Source organism: Nanorana parkeri, unplaced genomic scaffold (assembly GCF_000935625.1).
Source record: "Nanorana parkeri isolate BGI_ZX_2015 unplaced genomic scaffold, ASM93562v1 scaffold2217, whole genome shotgun sequence".
In the NCBI taxonomy this organism is placed as follows: Eukaryota; Metazoa; Chordata; class Amphibia; order Anura; family Dicroglossidae; genus Nanorana; species Nanorana parkeri.
In genome coordinates this window covers 20963-38314 of record NW_017308485.1, presented here as the reverse complement: position 1 = coordinate 38314, position 17352 = coordinate 20963, and the positions used below count along the sequence as shown (strand labels likewise).

Sequence of the window (17352 nt, the reverse complement as noted above, 5' to 3'; positions counted from 1 at the left end):
TATTCCAAAATGGGGGGAAAAAATAACTGCTTTAAAAAATGTTAGCTGGTGTTTGGCTTGAACCCATTAATCACCAGTGACCTCCATATCCATAGCACGTCACTGGCATCGGGCACGTTTAAACTTGTAAAGCCGGCTGTCGGCATTACAGTAGAAGCAATTTCTGGCGGCTAAGCTGCCGCCAGATCGTTTCTCCGGGCCAGTAAACGGGCTGTCGAACCTCCCCGGCCGACGCTCTGTACTAAGGGACCGGGAGCGATGCAGCTTACATCACTTCCAGTCCCATAGCTGTCAGTGCTGGGCTCCTGAAGCCCAGCTATAAGCTATTGAAGTGCGATCTGCACTTCAATAGCTTATTTCAAGTGTAAATGTGATACTAGGGGTCTTCTGGACCCCCAGCATCACCTTAATTGAGTACCTGTGTGTCTGCACTGGCAGCAATTTCCTATCTTTTTTTCAAATTGTGTCCTATGGTGTGAGTAGTCCTATGGTGTGAGTAGTATCTGTTTCTCTATACAGTGGTTTTGGTTGAAGATAATGATTTCTGCCAAAATAGAGTACACAAGAAAGCACTAATATGATATGACATCTTTCTTGTTGGCTTACATGATTGTACCACTGTGGAAATTACAACCATTTTTATAGTTTTTGAAAATAAAGTGTCTGCCTTTTTGAAAAGGTGAACCACACAGTTATTCATATAAAGTAGACGTAAACCCTTTCTGAATGACGCTCCTTGTTTTTGTTTTTTAATGAAAATGAAACATTTTGTTTTTTACCTTCATCATTTTGTGCATCCTAGTGCTGCTGATCTGCTGCAGCTTTTTAGCATCTACTTCCAATCTACATGCCCCCCAGTGACTGCATGGCAGGTCTCAGGGCGGGTTTCCTGATTGTTAATACAGGGATGGACCACTCTTCTTATGTGGGTAGAAACGGGAGCTCAGTCTTCATTGAAAGCCCATGAAACAGGGAGACAGACCCCTGATATTTGCCTTTTAAAATAGAAAAAGAGATTGGGAACACAATCCCTAATCTCTTTTTCGGCAGCCCCCGTTATAAATGAACAGGAATCCTCTGAGTGTTCCTGTTCATTCATAATTTGAGGGCATAGTGTGTTTTACTATAACCACATTCATGAATGAACAGGAGGTGATGTAGAGCAATTCCCATTCGTTCATAATTGAGGATATAGTAAACATGCTCTGTCCTCAATTATTTACAAACACTCAGCGATCACCGCTGAGTGTTTGTAAATAATTGACCGCTGTCAATCTCCAAACCTGACAGCGGTCACCGGAGCCTAAGCGGTGCGGGAGGAGAGCTCAGCCTCCTGTGACAGCGCTGGCAATCTTCGACCCCACACACCGCTCTCCTCTGATCTGTGACAGGAGGCTGGGCAGTGCAGGGAGGAGATACTTAGGCCGCTCACAGCGCTCTCCTCCTGCAGCGCTTGGCCACCTGTGACAGTTTCTCTCCTCCCCGCCTGGACACAGAGCAGCGCCCAGCGGGGAGGAGAGAAAGAATGGTTGCACCACCAGAAAATTGCACTTTCGGCATTTCGCTAAAAGTGCCATTTTCGGCCGACTAATCGGTGTATCCTTAATTAAAACTTTAATTTACAATCTAAATGGACACTTTTGCGTTTCAGTAATATCTTTGCATCTTTTACTCGTTACCTCCCTAGATTACTTACTAAGCAGCATGCCTGTTCTGTTTTGTTGTTCATTTACTAATATATTTCTTTTTTTTCCCAAACTGACTGCACTGATTTCTTGCTGTAATTTCCATACACAAGCAGATGGTTCACTCAGTGATGCATGAGAACAAGGGTCCCCACTACTGACTCTTACTAGGAATTGGCGGCAAGGGCTTCATTAGAATGTCTCCTCTGCTATTAAAAATGGAAGCCGTGAAATGTGGGGTCAGAAATGTTAACTTATAGCCCAGCTGAACTTTTAGTTTAAGTCTGCAAAGTACGTTCCAGGTGCATGAAAACAAACGGTGTGCAAAGTCTTAGTTTGTTTTCTTTAAAAAGCAGCCACAGCCTGAGCGGAAAAGCCTGTCCCCTGCCAGCATGCAATAGAGAAGTGTCCTTGCTCTTTGTGTGGGCAGTGGTGTTTCTGTAGATGTCCAACGCACCCCCTGCTGAGTCTAAGCTAGAAAAACTCATGAGCCCACGTTTAGAGAGCACTAGCTTTGAATCAGCAGTGAGCATGTCGGGACTCTGCAGAGAGACCCCTGCTTCCTACCAGAGAGCAAGAATCCTACTCTTCAACGTGCTGAAAGGACACAGGCTTTTGTACCCAGGCTGTGGCTGCTTTTTAGTTTGCTTTTTAGTTTGATGTACATGGAGCGTGTTTAGCTGATTTAAACTGATAGTTTAGTTGAACTTTATTGTGCAGCATTGAAGGGGAGTAAGAAAGACAGGTACATCCTAAGAGTCAAAGGTCAGTGTTTACATTCCTTTGCCATTTTTAATGCTTTGTCAGCAGCTAAATGACAGGTCCTCCTTCAGGTGATTTGCACAGTTTATGGTTCATTAAACTGTTACCTGCTAAACACATAACTTTCCCTTCTTTCTTTTGTTTTTAGAAACGTAAGGCTGTTGATAACTGTGATCTGGATCCCCATTTATCAGCCAAAGTTCTGAGGCCTCCCCTGGTACAGAGTCCTCCATCACCGCCACTTCTTCTCCTTCCACCCTCTCCATCATCTGCTCCACCAACGCCGCCACCAAGCACGCCACAGCGAGAAGACCGGGTCATGCGGCGGCAGCTGACCAGAGAGAAAGAAAACCACCCGAGTGGGCGAGAACAGTCCGAGGCTGACCGCGTCTGGCATCGGGGCTCCTACCTCACAGTCACACTTCAACGACCCCCGAAAGAGCTAAGTAGTTCTTCGATTGTCCCCAAGCTGCAAGCCATTACACCAAATTACCGGCATCCCATCCGCCCACCTCCTCCTCAGCCGCCTGAGGAAGATTATGACGACGACGACGAGGAGGAGGATGAAGAGGAGGATGAAGAAGGGGAAAACGGCCTTATGTGTGGACAGACGAAAGACCAGCTGTCTATTCAGAAGGATGTGTGGCTATCTGTCTTCCAGTACCTCACCAAGAAGGAGCTGTGTGTGTGTATGAGGGTCTGCAAGGCCTGGTACAAATGGTTAGTGTCTGTATTCTTGCATGTTGTATTATAATTGTCTGAAACAGCTTTGATCTTACAATGTTAGAAAGTTAGAAGATGTAGACTGATTGGTTAGCGCACTCCTTGGGGGGAGGGGGTGGGGGGGTTGTGGCTGTTGTGCGGCTCCTTATGTTATTATACCAGGTTGTCTAACTGTGCGATAGCGTTCACGTGATCTTACAATGTTACCTATAGAAGGAGCTCTAAATTAAATTAACGTGAACACAGATCAGGGGTTAGATCCTTTGTCAGGTGTCAGGTTTTTATTGCTCTCTGTACCTTTTCATGTCTCATTGTATACAGTTTTCTTAGCAGATTTATCTATCTGAAGCTCATTCCCGTAACAGAACTACCCTTTGCAGGCTGACATCACTAATCCACTTCCTCACAGTTAGCAGCAACATTGTCCCCATGCTGCGTGCACTCCTTCAGTCGGTCGTTAGGGCTGCCTACCAGATCTATTAGATAGGTAGCTCATCGGCTAACTGAAGAGCTCACACGGCAGTCTGACAATGCAGGAACTCCAGGTAAAAAAAAAAAAAAAAATGCAACAGGTTCAGAAAATGTTACCTGCTTAAAGTAGAACTATTGTCTCATAATTTAAAATTAGAGGTGCACCGAAATGGAAATTTCAAAAACGAAACTGAGATTAAAAAAAGTCAGGCCGAAACCGAAAATGTTTTTTATGTTAACGTTTTCAAATTTGTTTTTAAGATTTTATTTTTATTTGTTATAAAAAAAATATATTTTTTTATTCATTGTTTTATTAAATATTTTTATTTTTTACTTTACTTTTCGGGGAAATATTAGGGGTCTAAACAGATCTCCGTATATTTCCCTTTTTAAAATAGAAAAAGAGGTTGAGTACACAGAGTCCTCAATCTCTTTTTCTGTATCCCCTGTTATAAATAAACAGGAATCCTCTGAGTGTTCCTGTTCATTCATAACTTGAGGACAAAGTATGTTGACTATAACCACAATCATGAATGAACAGGAAGTGATGTAGATCACTTCCTATTCATTCATGATTGAGATTATAGTCAACATACTCTGTCCTCAATTATCTACAAACACTCAGCGATCACTGAGTGTTTGTTCTCGCTCTCCTCTCTGACACGCTGTCACAGGAGGCTGGGTGGGGCGATGCGGGAGGAGAGCTCAGCCTCCTGTGACAGCAATGGCTGTCTCCGCCCACACAACGCTCTCCCGATCTGTGACAGGAGGCTGAACGGCGTGGGGAGGAGAGACATCGGCCCCTCACAGCGCTCTCCTTCATTAGTGCTCGGCTGTCTGTGACAGTTTCTCTTCTCCTCCCCGCTGGGACACAGAGCAGTGCCCAGCGGGGAGGAGAGAATACACCAGCGGTAGCCAAACTCCGGCCCTCCAGCTGTGGTGAAACTACAAATCCCATGATGCGTCTCTCTCTGGGAGTCATGTCTGTGGCTGTGAGAATCTTGCAATTCCCTCATGGGATTTGTAGTTCCACCACAGCTGGAGGGCCGGAGTTTGGCTATCCATGGAGTACACGGATGCACCGCTGTATCAGCCAGAAAATTGCACTTTTGGCATTATGCTAAAAGTGCAATTTTCGACTGAAATGTTTTGGCGGCCGATATATCGGTGCATCCCTAATTTCAAATATTTTTACTTTAACGCGTGTGCATTACATACGGTAGTACTGGATTTGGGACCCATTTACACAGGAGTTTTTAGCTGTACTATAGGAAAACTGTATACAGTGAGACATGCTGATGGGCAATGGGAAGGTATTAGAATGGGCTTACAAAAGGGAGTGGGTGCCACAAATGTGGCAATGTTGAACAAGGAGTTGGGAGTGTTTTGCTCAGATAAGGGATGAATGGCGTGGAAGGACCACAAGAGTATATTAGGGATATTTAGTGATCTTTTGGCAGTTATTCACTACTAAGAAAATGATCCCTCAAGCAGCAGAAGTGCTACTAGTCTCTGACCCTGCAGGTGGTGACAGGTCTGCTCTGAGACATTGGGTGTCCTAAATGATAAAAAGGATGTAGAATTTCAGTTGCATATAGTCAGTCAGGTTGTAAAAAAGACACCTGTCCATCAAGCTCAACCTATAGAGATGTAAAAGAAAAGTCTAAACAGAACGCTATGCCCACAGCTACCCACTGTTGATCCAGAGGAAGGGGAAAAAACCCTATAAAGCATGGTTGGATTTGCTCCAACGGGAAAAAAATCCCTTACTATTTTGTGTTTTTGGTTCAGCTGGTCAGCATGCAGCAAAAGGTTTTCTGTTCCAGTCTAGATTGGTCAGGGTTGTTAAACAATTGTTGGCAATTCAGCTTTTGGAGCATTTTCCCCGATGGGTTAGCCATCTGCCATCTTTTGTATCTCATTGATTTTCACGTACTGCTATTGCAGGTGCTTTTGTCATTTAAAAGGAAATTTTTGCCAATTTTGGGGGTTTTTTTTATTGATTTACTCAAGCCACCTTTGTTCTTTGCTCCTTTTGCTTTCTCTGCTCTGCATGCACACTGCTCTACTGGCTGTCATGCTGATGCGTAGTCCTAGCATTGTCACCTGCAGTCCATGCCCTTTGCAATGCCCAGTAGTGCTTTACTGCTAGCGGCCTGCTGGGCAGATTGGGTGAAGATTGGAGATGAGGTAAGGGATCCCTGGTCCTATTTTGAGGAAAGAACCTGCAAAGCTGTCACAGCTGTAATATTGCAGTTTTTTGTATGTGTTCTTTGGAACTCTGGGACTGGTATAAGGTCAATAGAAGAAGAGGCAGGTATTCTATGCACTCCAGTTGTAGGGATCAGCCATGCAATCGCTCTTCTGCCCCTGGCTCAGATGAAAAAAAGAACATTTACTACAAAATATGGAGAATGTCTTTGTTGCCCTCCCTCTATAACAATACTAGTTGCTATGTTATGCTGCTGAACCAATTACTTCTATATTTGGAGCCACCACCTGCAGAAAGTATGGAAGGATTGTTAGATCTTCTGGCTTTCCTCTGCCATTCTGATGCACACGCTGATTCTGGGTCAGGGGCTTATTTATGACAGAGAATGAACATCTCTACCCCCTCTCCATTATACGCCAGTCAATACTGCAGCCAAATCATACAATACATGCTGCAGTATTGCCCTGTGTTGCTTCATGAGGTTCTCTCTGATTAATGCAGCAGAGAGAACTATGTGACTGGAGGAAAGCTGGTCACGTGATTCAGGAGGTCACCAATGTATTTCAGTAAAGGTTTCTATTAATAAAAAGCAGAGGCCAAGTGAGCTGGGGCAAAGAGCATGGTCTCCGGGGCTGCTCCATATCTGTGCTGGCACAGCTTGAAGGTCCAGTATGAGGGGAGAACAGATGGTGGCGTCCAGGGGGATTCCCCACCCTTTTGTTTATTTGCTGTGAGCCATTGTGATTGACAGATTGCTAGACATCTAAAGGAGCCTAAAGCAGACCAGTCACCATAATTGCAAGAAGCACTTATTCAAGTTGACCTTGTCTCTATAACGCTGCATGAAAGTTCCTGTGGCGGATTAATAGGTAATATTCTTGACTTTGCCCGACTTTCCCCCATAAGGGTGACTCCGTCCTGCTTTTGGTCAGATCTTGAATGTTGATTAGCTGAAATTTCTCAAGAAGATGATTCTGCGCTGTGCCGCGGCGTCTTCTCATGCAATTCAGGTTACTCGGCATTCCCAGAGATCTTGTGGGCAGGAGAATGATGTCACCACCTGCATTATAGAAGTTGGGGAATGGTGAGTATACGATCTATCTTCCCGCACAGGTTTTTTTATGCAGTGATTTAGAGAGGGGAGCACCTTGAATAGGCAAACCTTGCCGCTGAGGTCAAAGGTCCAATTTTAAGATATTGTGTTCCAGAGAGAGCTAGCTAGCCTGGTGATTAAATGTTTTTTTTTGGTTATATATCCCCCATTAGGAAGGACTTTTGACTGAACAGTTTTGTCTTATAGGGGATGTGACAAACGCCTCTGGTCCAGGATTGATGTTAGCCGCTGCAAGTCTCTTGTGCCTCAGGCCCTAAGTGGCATCATTAAAAGACAACCAGTACAGCTCGACCTGAGCTGGACAAATGTATCCAAAAAACAGCTTACCTGGCTGGTCAACAGATTACCCGGTGAGTACAGATTACAAGGGGCAGTGGGCTCATTTTATTTAAAGCAGAACTCTAGGTAGAAGTAAACACAAATGAATGCCATCTAGATATTCATGAATACATTATGAAATGAAGTGTTTTGTTAAATGCAACCAGTGTAAGAGTGGTTTGGCATCAGCCTCCCCCAATTTCTTGTGTAGCAGCACTCTGACTAGGAGAAGGAGGGGCAGGACTGGGAGCATTCAAATATGCTGACAAAGAGAGAGTAGAGGGATGACTTCATCTGTGTGCTGCTGCTCTTTTACTATTCAGTCAGAATGCTGGCGGTGAAGGGAGAGCCACTGTATTCCGCTGTGTCGAACTGTAACAGAGAGTGGAGTGTCCTGTTCCTGGGTGTACTGTGTAAATCTTCGATCTGGATGTGCTGAAATATAAAGCCTTTTGGCAGCTAAAACATCTCATCTGTGTATTTAGCTGTTTGCCTGGAGTTGAGCTTTAAAAGCCACAGCCTAGACAAATGTGTGTGTTTCAGTAGCCCAGTAATGACGAGGAAGGCATTTGGAAGCTTCTGGCAGTTCTCCCCAGATATATGCAAATAGCCAAAAGATGAAATGGCTTCAGGGTAAAGGCCCTTTGTAATATTCAGGGCGGATATGACCCACAGCCAGCCGTATAAGCAAATAAACTTTTATTCTTTTCCACAAACAATCAAATAAAATGGCTTATATTCAGCAGAATGACAAAATCAACAGGGCTTATTGTCAGCAAATACAAAATTTGGCTCAGCCCTGTATACTAAGTCCCAGCCTCAGGGGTAGAGTCCCAGCCTGCTCACAGAGGGTTCCACTATGGACACAGGTGCCCCAGCAGTGTCTCGGTAGACTGTATTCCACAGTTTAACACACACAGCCATGTGTCCTGCTCCAAACACTCCTCACAGACTGACTGGCTTCCTGTTCCTTTTTGACACAGGCTCTGGCTGGTGGGTTAACCCTTTCATTGCCAGAACTGGCTGTAGTCGGGGATGGAGGCTCTGTCCCACCCAAAAATCTCTCTGAGCCTCTGGATTCCGGGACCCATGCATATTTAACAACTCTGGGAAGACTGCCTAGCAGTTTCTCTTACAAGTCCGACCCAGAAGCCCTCACCCTGCTTGGCCAGAACCCTGAATACAAGGTGACCCTAACTGGACCACCACCTAAACAAGGGAGGTATATATCGTCCATCCAGGACCCATTCCTGGTGTCCTGTACACCTTCCTTCTGCCTGCTAGCATTTTGCACTGAGCCACACATGCACAGCTAAGTGTACAACATCGCCATGCATGGAAGTTGCGTTATTCCTGAGTGGGCAGTTAAGACTGTTGAAGATTCCGGACCTGGAAGCAAACCAGGCGAAGGTGGTGGAGGGAAGCGAGAATATGCAAGTGTGCTATTAAGGATGCACTGATACCGTACTCATGAAAATGCCCCGATACTAAACATCGATACCGGCGCTTTGTCTTTTTAAACTGAAGCGACTGCTTTAGGTCCCACGCTTGCTGGGAACCTCGGCAGCCTTACTGTACGGTACCTATTTACAGCACTGGCAGCACATTCTCCCCTCCTTTCTGGATAACCACACCGCCTGCAAGACCTTCCGGACCCCTGGTGAGACCCCACACAGCCCTCCATAGATCCCCCCACTGTACCCTAGGGCAGCACATAGTATGTATCTTCATACTATTCTGCATAGATGTATAGTGCATTGCTGGGATTTGTAGTCCTCAATAGTCGCCATTCTGCATTGCTGTATGATGATTTGATGGGATTTGTAGTCCCTATACAGCTTGGAGTCAGTGGCAGAACTACCAGGATCACAGCTGTAACCAGGCCCTGTCCTCAAAGCATTAATCTGTATTGTTTTAGAAAAAAAAAAAAGTATCATTAATTGGTATCGGGGAGTACTTGGTCTTGAAAAAATGGTATCTGTGCATCCCTACTGTGTATAAATTGCACGCTATGGAGAGAGCCTTGGGGGTCTAAGTTAATTTATAAAGGAAACATGTCGCAAAAGAGAAGCATAGAAGATACATATCCATTGCCGACCTCTCCTTCTGGGAGTGCAGGTTATTTGCATTGCTGCACTTCTGACTTCTGTATTTTGATTCTCTGACCCAGAACAAGGCTGGTGATAAAAACCCCCTGACATTCCTGATTCACATACTGGTTCTGGGTCAGTGTCTCAAGGCACTGAAGCCAGAGGATCAGCAAAACAGCCAGGCATCTAGAAAGTCCTCGGGTACGACTTTTATTTATTCTCTTGTGACTGATTTATTGAAAGGCAGAAAAAAAAGTCAGTTGCGGTTTGAGGCACCTGGGTGCTCTGGCTGCATCATATCTATATCATATTGGGCTTGCAGGATACAACAGTCCTGTTAGATTAGACATCAATGTTTATATAGTCTATAAGGTCAAAAGTATGTAGACATTTGACCACCACACTTGTAGTATGCCCAGAAGTATGTGGACATCTGACCACCACACCCACAGTAGCCCGCCCAAAAGTATGTGGACATCTGACCACCACACCCACAATATGCCCAAAAGTATGTGGACAGCTGATCACTTTCAGCATGACTGTCCCTGTGCACCAAACCAGCGTCATAAAAACATGGTTGGATAGGTTTGGTGTTGCCTACACAGAACCCTGACCTAGACCCTATTAAACCTCTTTGGGATGAATGGGAAACATATTTGGAGCCAGGTTTTCTCATCCAACATCATCATTTGCTCTTACAAATGCTCCTTTAGCTGAATGGGTGCACAGACTTGCTAAAACAAATTGTGGAAGTTGTTCCCAGAAGAGGTGGAGGTTCACAGCTGCAAAAAGAAGCTCACTCCATGTTAAAGCGGAACTTTACCCATATATTTAAATAACAACACGCACACCTTTTAGAGAAGTTTAGTAATGACAATCTACAGACACATAGTTCTAGATAATTGCCAGCTTTGAATTCTTTGCATTCCTTATTTTACTTTTCTTCTGACAGTGGCGGCCATTTTAACTAAGGGCAGGTTACTAGCATTAGCATGGGTTCTCCGAGACCTGAAAGTTATTCCAAGAATTCTTAATTGCTCTCTTGAATTGCTTAGCAGTTAAATGATAGGCGTGTGAGGGTTCAGGTGTCTATGTTGTTACTCTATATCAGCCTTTCTTGGGCTTTTTAGCAATTAAGAATTCTTGGAATAACTTTCAGGTCTCGGAGAACCCATGCTAATAATATAATTCAATAATAAACAATTCATTCCCACACAGCTACCACCTCATGTATCACTTGCCCCTCCCTTTTAGATTGTAAGCCCTCACAGGCAGGGCCCCCCTTACCATCTTGTCTTGAATTGTATTGTGACTGTGATGTTATATCCTTATATTGTAAAGCACTGAGCAAACTGTTGGCGCTATATAAATCCTATATAATAATAATAATCTCTATATGTACAGCATTAGCATGATCAGTATGTAGTGATAAAACAGTAAGAAATGTGATGTAATTAGCACATTTGACACCCTGGGTTGCATGATATCATAAGATAAACACAATTAAAATTCCAGTACTTCTGGAACTCTGGCATGTGTGACTATGACACGTGACCACGCACATCTCGGGGAGAAAAATGCCTTTCCCTAAGATCTCATGGGACTACAGATGAGATTTCCCAGCAATGTTCTGCTGATGTAGTCTTCCCAGAATGCTGTGCTTGAGCTCAATCACATCATTTGTGCCAAAGTGGACCAGGAAGTGGATGGACTCTATTTGTAAGTAAATAAAAAAACATGTTTGTTCAACTAATGAATGTAATATGTATTGCATCAGCATGCAGCTCTGCATGCTTATATAAAATCATATTACATTCAAGTGAACCTTTCACTAATTATTGTATCAGCATGCAGCTCTGCATGCTTATATAAAATGTTAGTGAAAGGTTCACTTTAAAGCTCAACTCCAGGCAGATACAAAATCCACCAATGAATGCTGCTCTCTGTTTCGATGAATACATCAATGCATTTCTTTTTTGTTAATTTCAAGCAGTGCAATGACCTGAATGTGACCTAGTATCAGTGTCTTGCAATCCCCTGTACAACAGCTTTCACACTGGGGAAGAAGTCAGTTGATTGTGCTGCAGCGCAAGAGGGATTACTGATGGAAGGAGAGAAAAGGTGTCTAGTCACAGAAGAGGGGGGAGACCTACTCATCTGCAGCAGAGACAAATCGGGTCCAATGCTCTTCTAGACATTGCCTACAAAGCTGGAAACCTAGAGTTGAGCATATTGCATCCTGTTGGTGGAAATTGCTTATAGCCTTATTGCTCCAGGGTTATGATAGAGCCTAATGGTAACTCTTTTAAAACAAGCCCAACTCATCTCTCTCCTGTGATCTCTTGTAGGGTTGAAAGACCTCATCCTCGCAGGCTGTTCGTGGTCTGCCGTGTCTGCCCTCAGCAGTTCTAGCTGTCCTCTCCTGCGAACGATGGATTTGCGTTGGGCAGTGGGAATCAAAGATGCACAGATCAGAGACCTACTGACACCACCATCAGAAAAGCCAGGTAAGATTGTGGTTGGTTCTTGTGTTGGTTCTTCACTGTTGCTTGGCTCTGGAAGTCAGGGACTCATAAATTAAATCTTACACATGTTTAAATAATTCGCTGAGATTGATGGGTATAGAGAGCACTGCCTGTTGTCATGGAAATGTCCTAAATTGCCTTGTTCTACCGTGATCTTTCCCTGATACTGAAGATGGTACGCGGGAGGCAGTGTGCATCTGGCTGTGCAGAAATTTCCCACCAAGACATCAAATCCCTTTGTGCTATGACCACTGTCACATGAGTGTTCTAAGTTTTTGCCACCATAGGTGCACTTCAAGACAACAGCAGATAGAAGATTGGGGTGCCACATGATCGTTCTGCAGAACATGGGAAAATGTGCAGAATAGTACAGAGCATGTGTGCGTATTCCGTTTGCTGACATCCCAAGTGCTGGTCTTGGCTCCGGGTGGCAATAGTGGTCGGCTGGGAACAGACACAGGCACTTTTTCCATGAAGACCAATTGAGGCTTCCAACAGGCTGCATTATGCAGTAATAAATACAGGTGTCTTTATTGTTTACTTTCTATTTGCTGCAGCAAAGGGTTAAAACATTCTCTGCTAGCAGCATACTGGAGAGCCGGACCTCTGCTCGGGGAGCATGAGCACTGTCGATTTGAAGCAGTGAGAATGGGGGATAAAAAGACCACTGAAGACCCAAACTCAGAGGTTGCAGATGTACAGCCCTCCAGCATACAGAAGCCGTTTTAACTCTTTGTTACAGCATATAGGAAGTAAACAAAATGTCTGTTTATTACTGTATAAGGAGCCTGACTGCATCACAGTAAGGTTGAGTGGTTGATTGATTAAAGTGGAAGAAAACTTTTTTTTTTTTTAAACGGCCGGGCGCCGTGGAGGATGTAACTCCTGTGCATTTGCACCAGAATTACATCATCAGCGGCCACCCAATGACCAAAGAGGACTTCCGGCAACCCTAAAGTGTCAGCGGCAGATATGTTGGTGGCTGAGGACAGCATTGAGAACCAAAGATGGATACGACAGCGCTGGAGAAGAGCACACTTTTAAGCTAAGTGTTCCTAAGTGTACAAATAGGCTTGTACATACATGCACATTAAAGTAACATTAAACCCTCAGATTTTTTAACATAAAACAATTGTGTAATGTGCGCCTTACTGTAATCCATGGTTGTTTCCCTTCTCTTTGCTGCTCTTCCTTTTAAATCCTCATGTCTTCTCATGCTTGGGCAGAACTTCCCTTTGCAGCCGAGTGCCTCTTCCTGTAGTGCTGGCTCAGGTTACAAACCAATACACAGACACCATGTAGCCATTCCCGAGACAAGGCAGTCTGCTGCAAAACAGAAGTTCTGCCCAGCATGAGAAGAGATACAGATTTAAAAGGAAGAGCAGCAAAGAGAAGGGAAACAACCATGGATTACAGTAAGGCACACATTACAGTATTGGTTTATGTTAAAAAATCTGAGGGTTTAATGTCACTTTAAGGCAAAAACAATCAAAGTGTTTCACTTCTGCTTTAAGTGGGTGACTGCACAGGTTGGGTAGACCATATTTCTTTCCATTTCAACCGGAGGAGCATGTTGGGCAATGATTATCTTGTGTCTATGGTTAATTTATACTGGAAAGAGAGATCTTCTGTTTACAGCATAAGAAAAAAGTGGCATGTCCTTATAAATGTTATAATCCCTGATCTGTGATTGTGAAAAGTCTCCATTTTGGGAAAGTTTGAAGTAAGACTTTCTTGGGCTTAGCTATCTTTTTATTTTAGATATCTTTCTTTTTTTATTTTACCCCCATGACCGTGACTTGTTTTTGTGACATCCACAGGACATGACGTTCGCAGCAAGCTCCGCTTCTTAACGGACCTGAGGCTTTCTGGTTTAGACATCTCCGACATCACGCTGCGGTTAATAATCCGGCACTGTCCTCACTTGTCTAAGCTGGACCTCAGCCACTGCCCACTTATGTCAGACCAGTCTGTCAACCTGCTGACTGCTGTGGGCTCATGCACGCGAAACTCTCTCACACACATCCACTTGGCAGGTAAGTGGACAGACATGGTCCCTGTTTCCACTTGGCTTTGATGACTCTTTGGTAAACGGTTTGTTAAAGTGTATGGGCAGCAAAAACACCTTTTTTTCCAGTTTGGATAGTTGGTATGGGTTAAAACTCCTGTCAGGCTTTGGAATTGTCTTCACTTGCTGTTCCAGAGATGCAACAGGAAGCAAAAGGAAAACTCTACAAGGGGAGAGGATTCCCTTTTATTAGACTGGGGTCACTAGAACAGGTGTCCACATTGGATGATGTTCAGATCTGCTTTGTTTCTTTTATAGTAGCAGTTTTCCTGTGTTCCTGTTAGAAAGTTGCCAAATGTAGTGTTTCCATGAATACATTTCCATGAATAAAGACCAATAACCATTGCCTCTTCACAGTGTATAGGATGGCCAGTATTTTACAACCCCCTTGCAGTCCTGGAAATGCAGTGCTGGTGATTTATAGCGGTGTTTGGCCCGGTACCATTTGATCCACGGACCGGTACCGGGCCGCGGCCCGGGGGTTGGGGACCACTGGCTTAGAGTATATGGGCCTGGTCTCTATATCTCTGCTCTTTAACATATCCCCTTAGCTTAATATGCATGACCTGGTATTGCAGATCTCGCAACTGTCTGAGAAGAGAAAATGGGAAACCTTTTAAGCACAAAGTATGTAGGCAAAAGGCGCACCCTTGTCTCTCCCTAAAATCAAGGGTTTGGAGTGTTCAACCTCAACCTATGGCTGTTGACTAGTTGGTACTTTCTCTGGAGATGTATCCTGTATAAAAGTCTAAATTGGAGTTCCCACTAGGCCCAACATCTATTGGATCGCAGAAAACATCATCACTACCTAATATGTATTAAATATCATCTATAGATGTTTATTAATGTAAAAACAATACAAAAACCAACCCTGCTACGTACCCAATATCACAATAAATACATGTGTGGTTGACGACACCTGAAGACGCACAGCCTAAGGGATTTATACATATAGGTAGTGATGGCTTTCTGGGATCCAATCGATGTTGTGCCTAGTGGGAACTATCCCTGGAAACAAAATACAGTTTTGTATAGTATGTTACTTATAGGGTATAGAGCCTCTATAGGATCCCTACCACTTTGATGTAAATGTTATATCTGTCCAAGCTTCCTTTCCTGAAGTCAAGGGTTAGGTATGCTTGGCTTTAAGCCTTCCCTGCAGCTAGCCAAATGGTTGTTTTGCTATTGGACGTAGTAGGTCTGGTTTCCCTTCGGGATCTTTTTTTGTTTTGTTGTTGTTGTTGTTTGGGACGTGCTACTTGTTGGTGGTTGGTTGGACCTTCACTTCACTGAGGCCTGTTGGTACTTTTAGGTTGCAGTTTTCCGCTTATTGGTGATTATCTGTCCTGGTCTGGAGCACCAGCCTTTGTTCAGGTATTGAACCTTGAAGATTTTATAGATTGCCTGAAGGATACACATCAATCAACACCTTGCATACATTTGCAAGTTATCAAAAGTGATGAGAGAGATATATTATTATGTATTGCTTTGCTACAGTGTCAACTGTCTATCTGTAGAGTTGTGGGCACTTCTAGATAATTGTTAATTCACTAAGGGCTTATTTATGCCTATAGCAGTGAGTGGTGTTTTTCAGCAATTAAACAACGCTAGTCACTGCTAGAGCACATAGAATGCTGCATTATTTTTGCGGCATGCAGTGTTGCACCTCAGGTTACCACAGCACACCCCACTGATGTGCAGAGACCTCAATGGGGTGTACACGCAAAAAATAGTAATTCCCTGAGACAACACATCACACCCCCATGTGCCCCTCACTGAACCTGAATCTGTCACACTTCACTGGCCCACATGCTATAGCTTAACGAGTGTGATCAAGCCCTTAGTGGTCATTTCATACGCGGTATTATGTTTTGTGTGAGTTGGGTTTAGCAGCTTTGTATAAAAAGTTCTGTAGTATCATAGATCCTGAGGGGCAGAACAGAATCCTTTAGGTAAAGCCACTTAATGTAGTCAGACTAGATTGTCTGCAAAGTGCAGCCGCAAGGGTTAAAATAAACTGATGCTAGCTGCATGCAGGAGAGTCTGAGACTAAGGAAGCAGCCCGGGTCTCAGACACGCTCCCCTGAATACTGTACTAATCAACATCAACGTTTGAGAGTGACGTTGATTGGAGCGGTGTTTGGCGCGTTGGTTAGAATTGGCATTTGGTTAAGTTGATTAGAATTGGTATTCGGCGGCATTGATTGGGGCGCGCAGTTGGCTGGCGGGGATTGGGGCGCGCTGTTGGCTGGTGGGATATTGTGGCGCGCTGTTGGCTGGCGTGATATTGGGGCGCGCTGTTGGCTGGCGTGATATTGGGGCGCGCTGTTGGCTGGCGTGGTATTGGGGCGCGCTGTTGGCTGGGGGGGTTTTTCGCTGTTGGCTGGCGTGATATTGGGGCGCGCTGTTGGCTGGCGTGATATTGGGGCGCGCTGTTGGCTGGCGTGATATTGGGGCGCGCTGTTGGCTGGCGGTGTGTCAGACCGCTGAAGAGCTTGTGTGTGTGAGAGCCAAAGTCTAACTCTATGTGCTGGCATCACAAAGTTTTTTTTGTTTTTTTTAACCGCTGTCTGTCGTTCCTCGAGTCTTCCTCAGAATCAATAAAGCTTTATGTGGGGACAGATATAAAACGTTATTAGGGAAGGTTGCATACTTATAGAGTGCAGTGCAACTCTGTCAGACGGAGCTGCACTTTCAAGCAAAACCTGTTAATTGTAGAGCCCCCCTAAATCTGTGAATCCCTAAATTGAATGTTGTTTTTCTTTGCCAGGTTGCAAAGGGATAACAGATGAGTCTCTGTTCTACCTTCGGCGAGCCTCCAGCTTGACACTAATCGACCTCCGTGGCTGCAAACAAGTGTCTCGAGGAGCATGTGAGGGGTTTATATCGGACCTGTCTGTGAGCACCTTGTACTGCCTGTCAGACGACAAGCTCATCCAAAGGATCACCTAGAACATAAGGGGCATCCACTGCAGGTGCGGTGTTGGAAGAGGTCATGTCGCTGGGGGACGCACATTGTCAATCACTCCTCCTCGTTGGCTCTCTTGCCTCGCTCGTCTGATACAAACAAGGAGCAATAACTGGCGCCTGTACATCCTGCCCCGTCTCAGTTCGGTGAGGGGCAGTCACCTGGTGCAAGAAAGTGGGCTAAATCTGAAACGGGTATTTAAACAGCTTTGGCGGGCCCTGGTGCCCATGGGCACCTTTCAGGGCTGAAACCTTGAAACCTCTTAAGACTGGATCTCCATAGTCAGAGATTTTTTTTTTTTTACCGTTCTGTTTGATTTTTCAGATTGGTCTCTCCTCCAGGCAGGTAAATGGAGAGTATAATGAGTGAGCGGACAGCTCAAGTCAATTCTTTTTTTTTTTTCTTTAGATTTTAAA

The 17352-nt window shown here is 44.5% G+C and overlaps 1 protein-coding gene across 1 annotated transcript in view; it reads left to right on the top strand.

The window, feature by feature from the left end:
- Positions 1-17246, top strand: part of KDM2A (lysine demethylase 2A) — a 97065-nt gene extending 79819 nt beyond the window's left edge. The window contains exons 17-21 of the mRNA XM_018573052.1: positions 2596-3167; positions 7154-7317; positions 11724-11882; positions 13721-13936; positions 16739-17246. Coding sequence (XP_018428554.1) covers positions 2596-3167; positions 7154-7317; positions 11724-11882; positions 13721-13936; positions 16739-16920 — 1293 coding nt within the window. The 3' untranslated portion in view covers positions 16921-17246. The remainder of the gene's footprint in view (positions 1-2595; positions 3168-7153; positions 7318-11723; positions 11883-13720; positions 13937-16738) is intronic.
- The last annotated feature ends 106 nt before the right edge of the window (positions 17247-17352 follow it).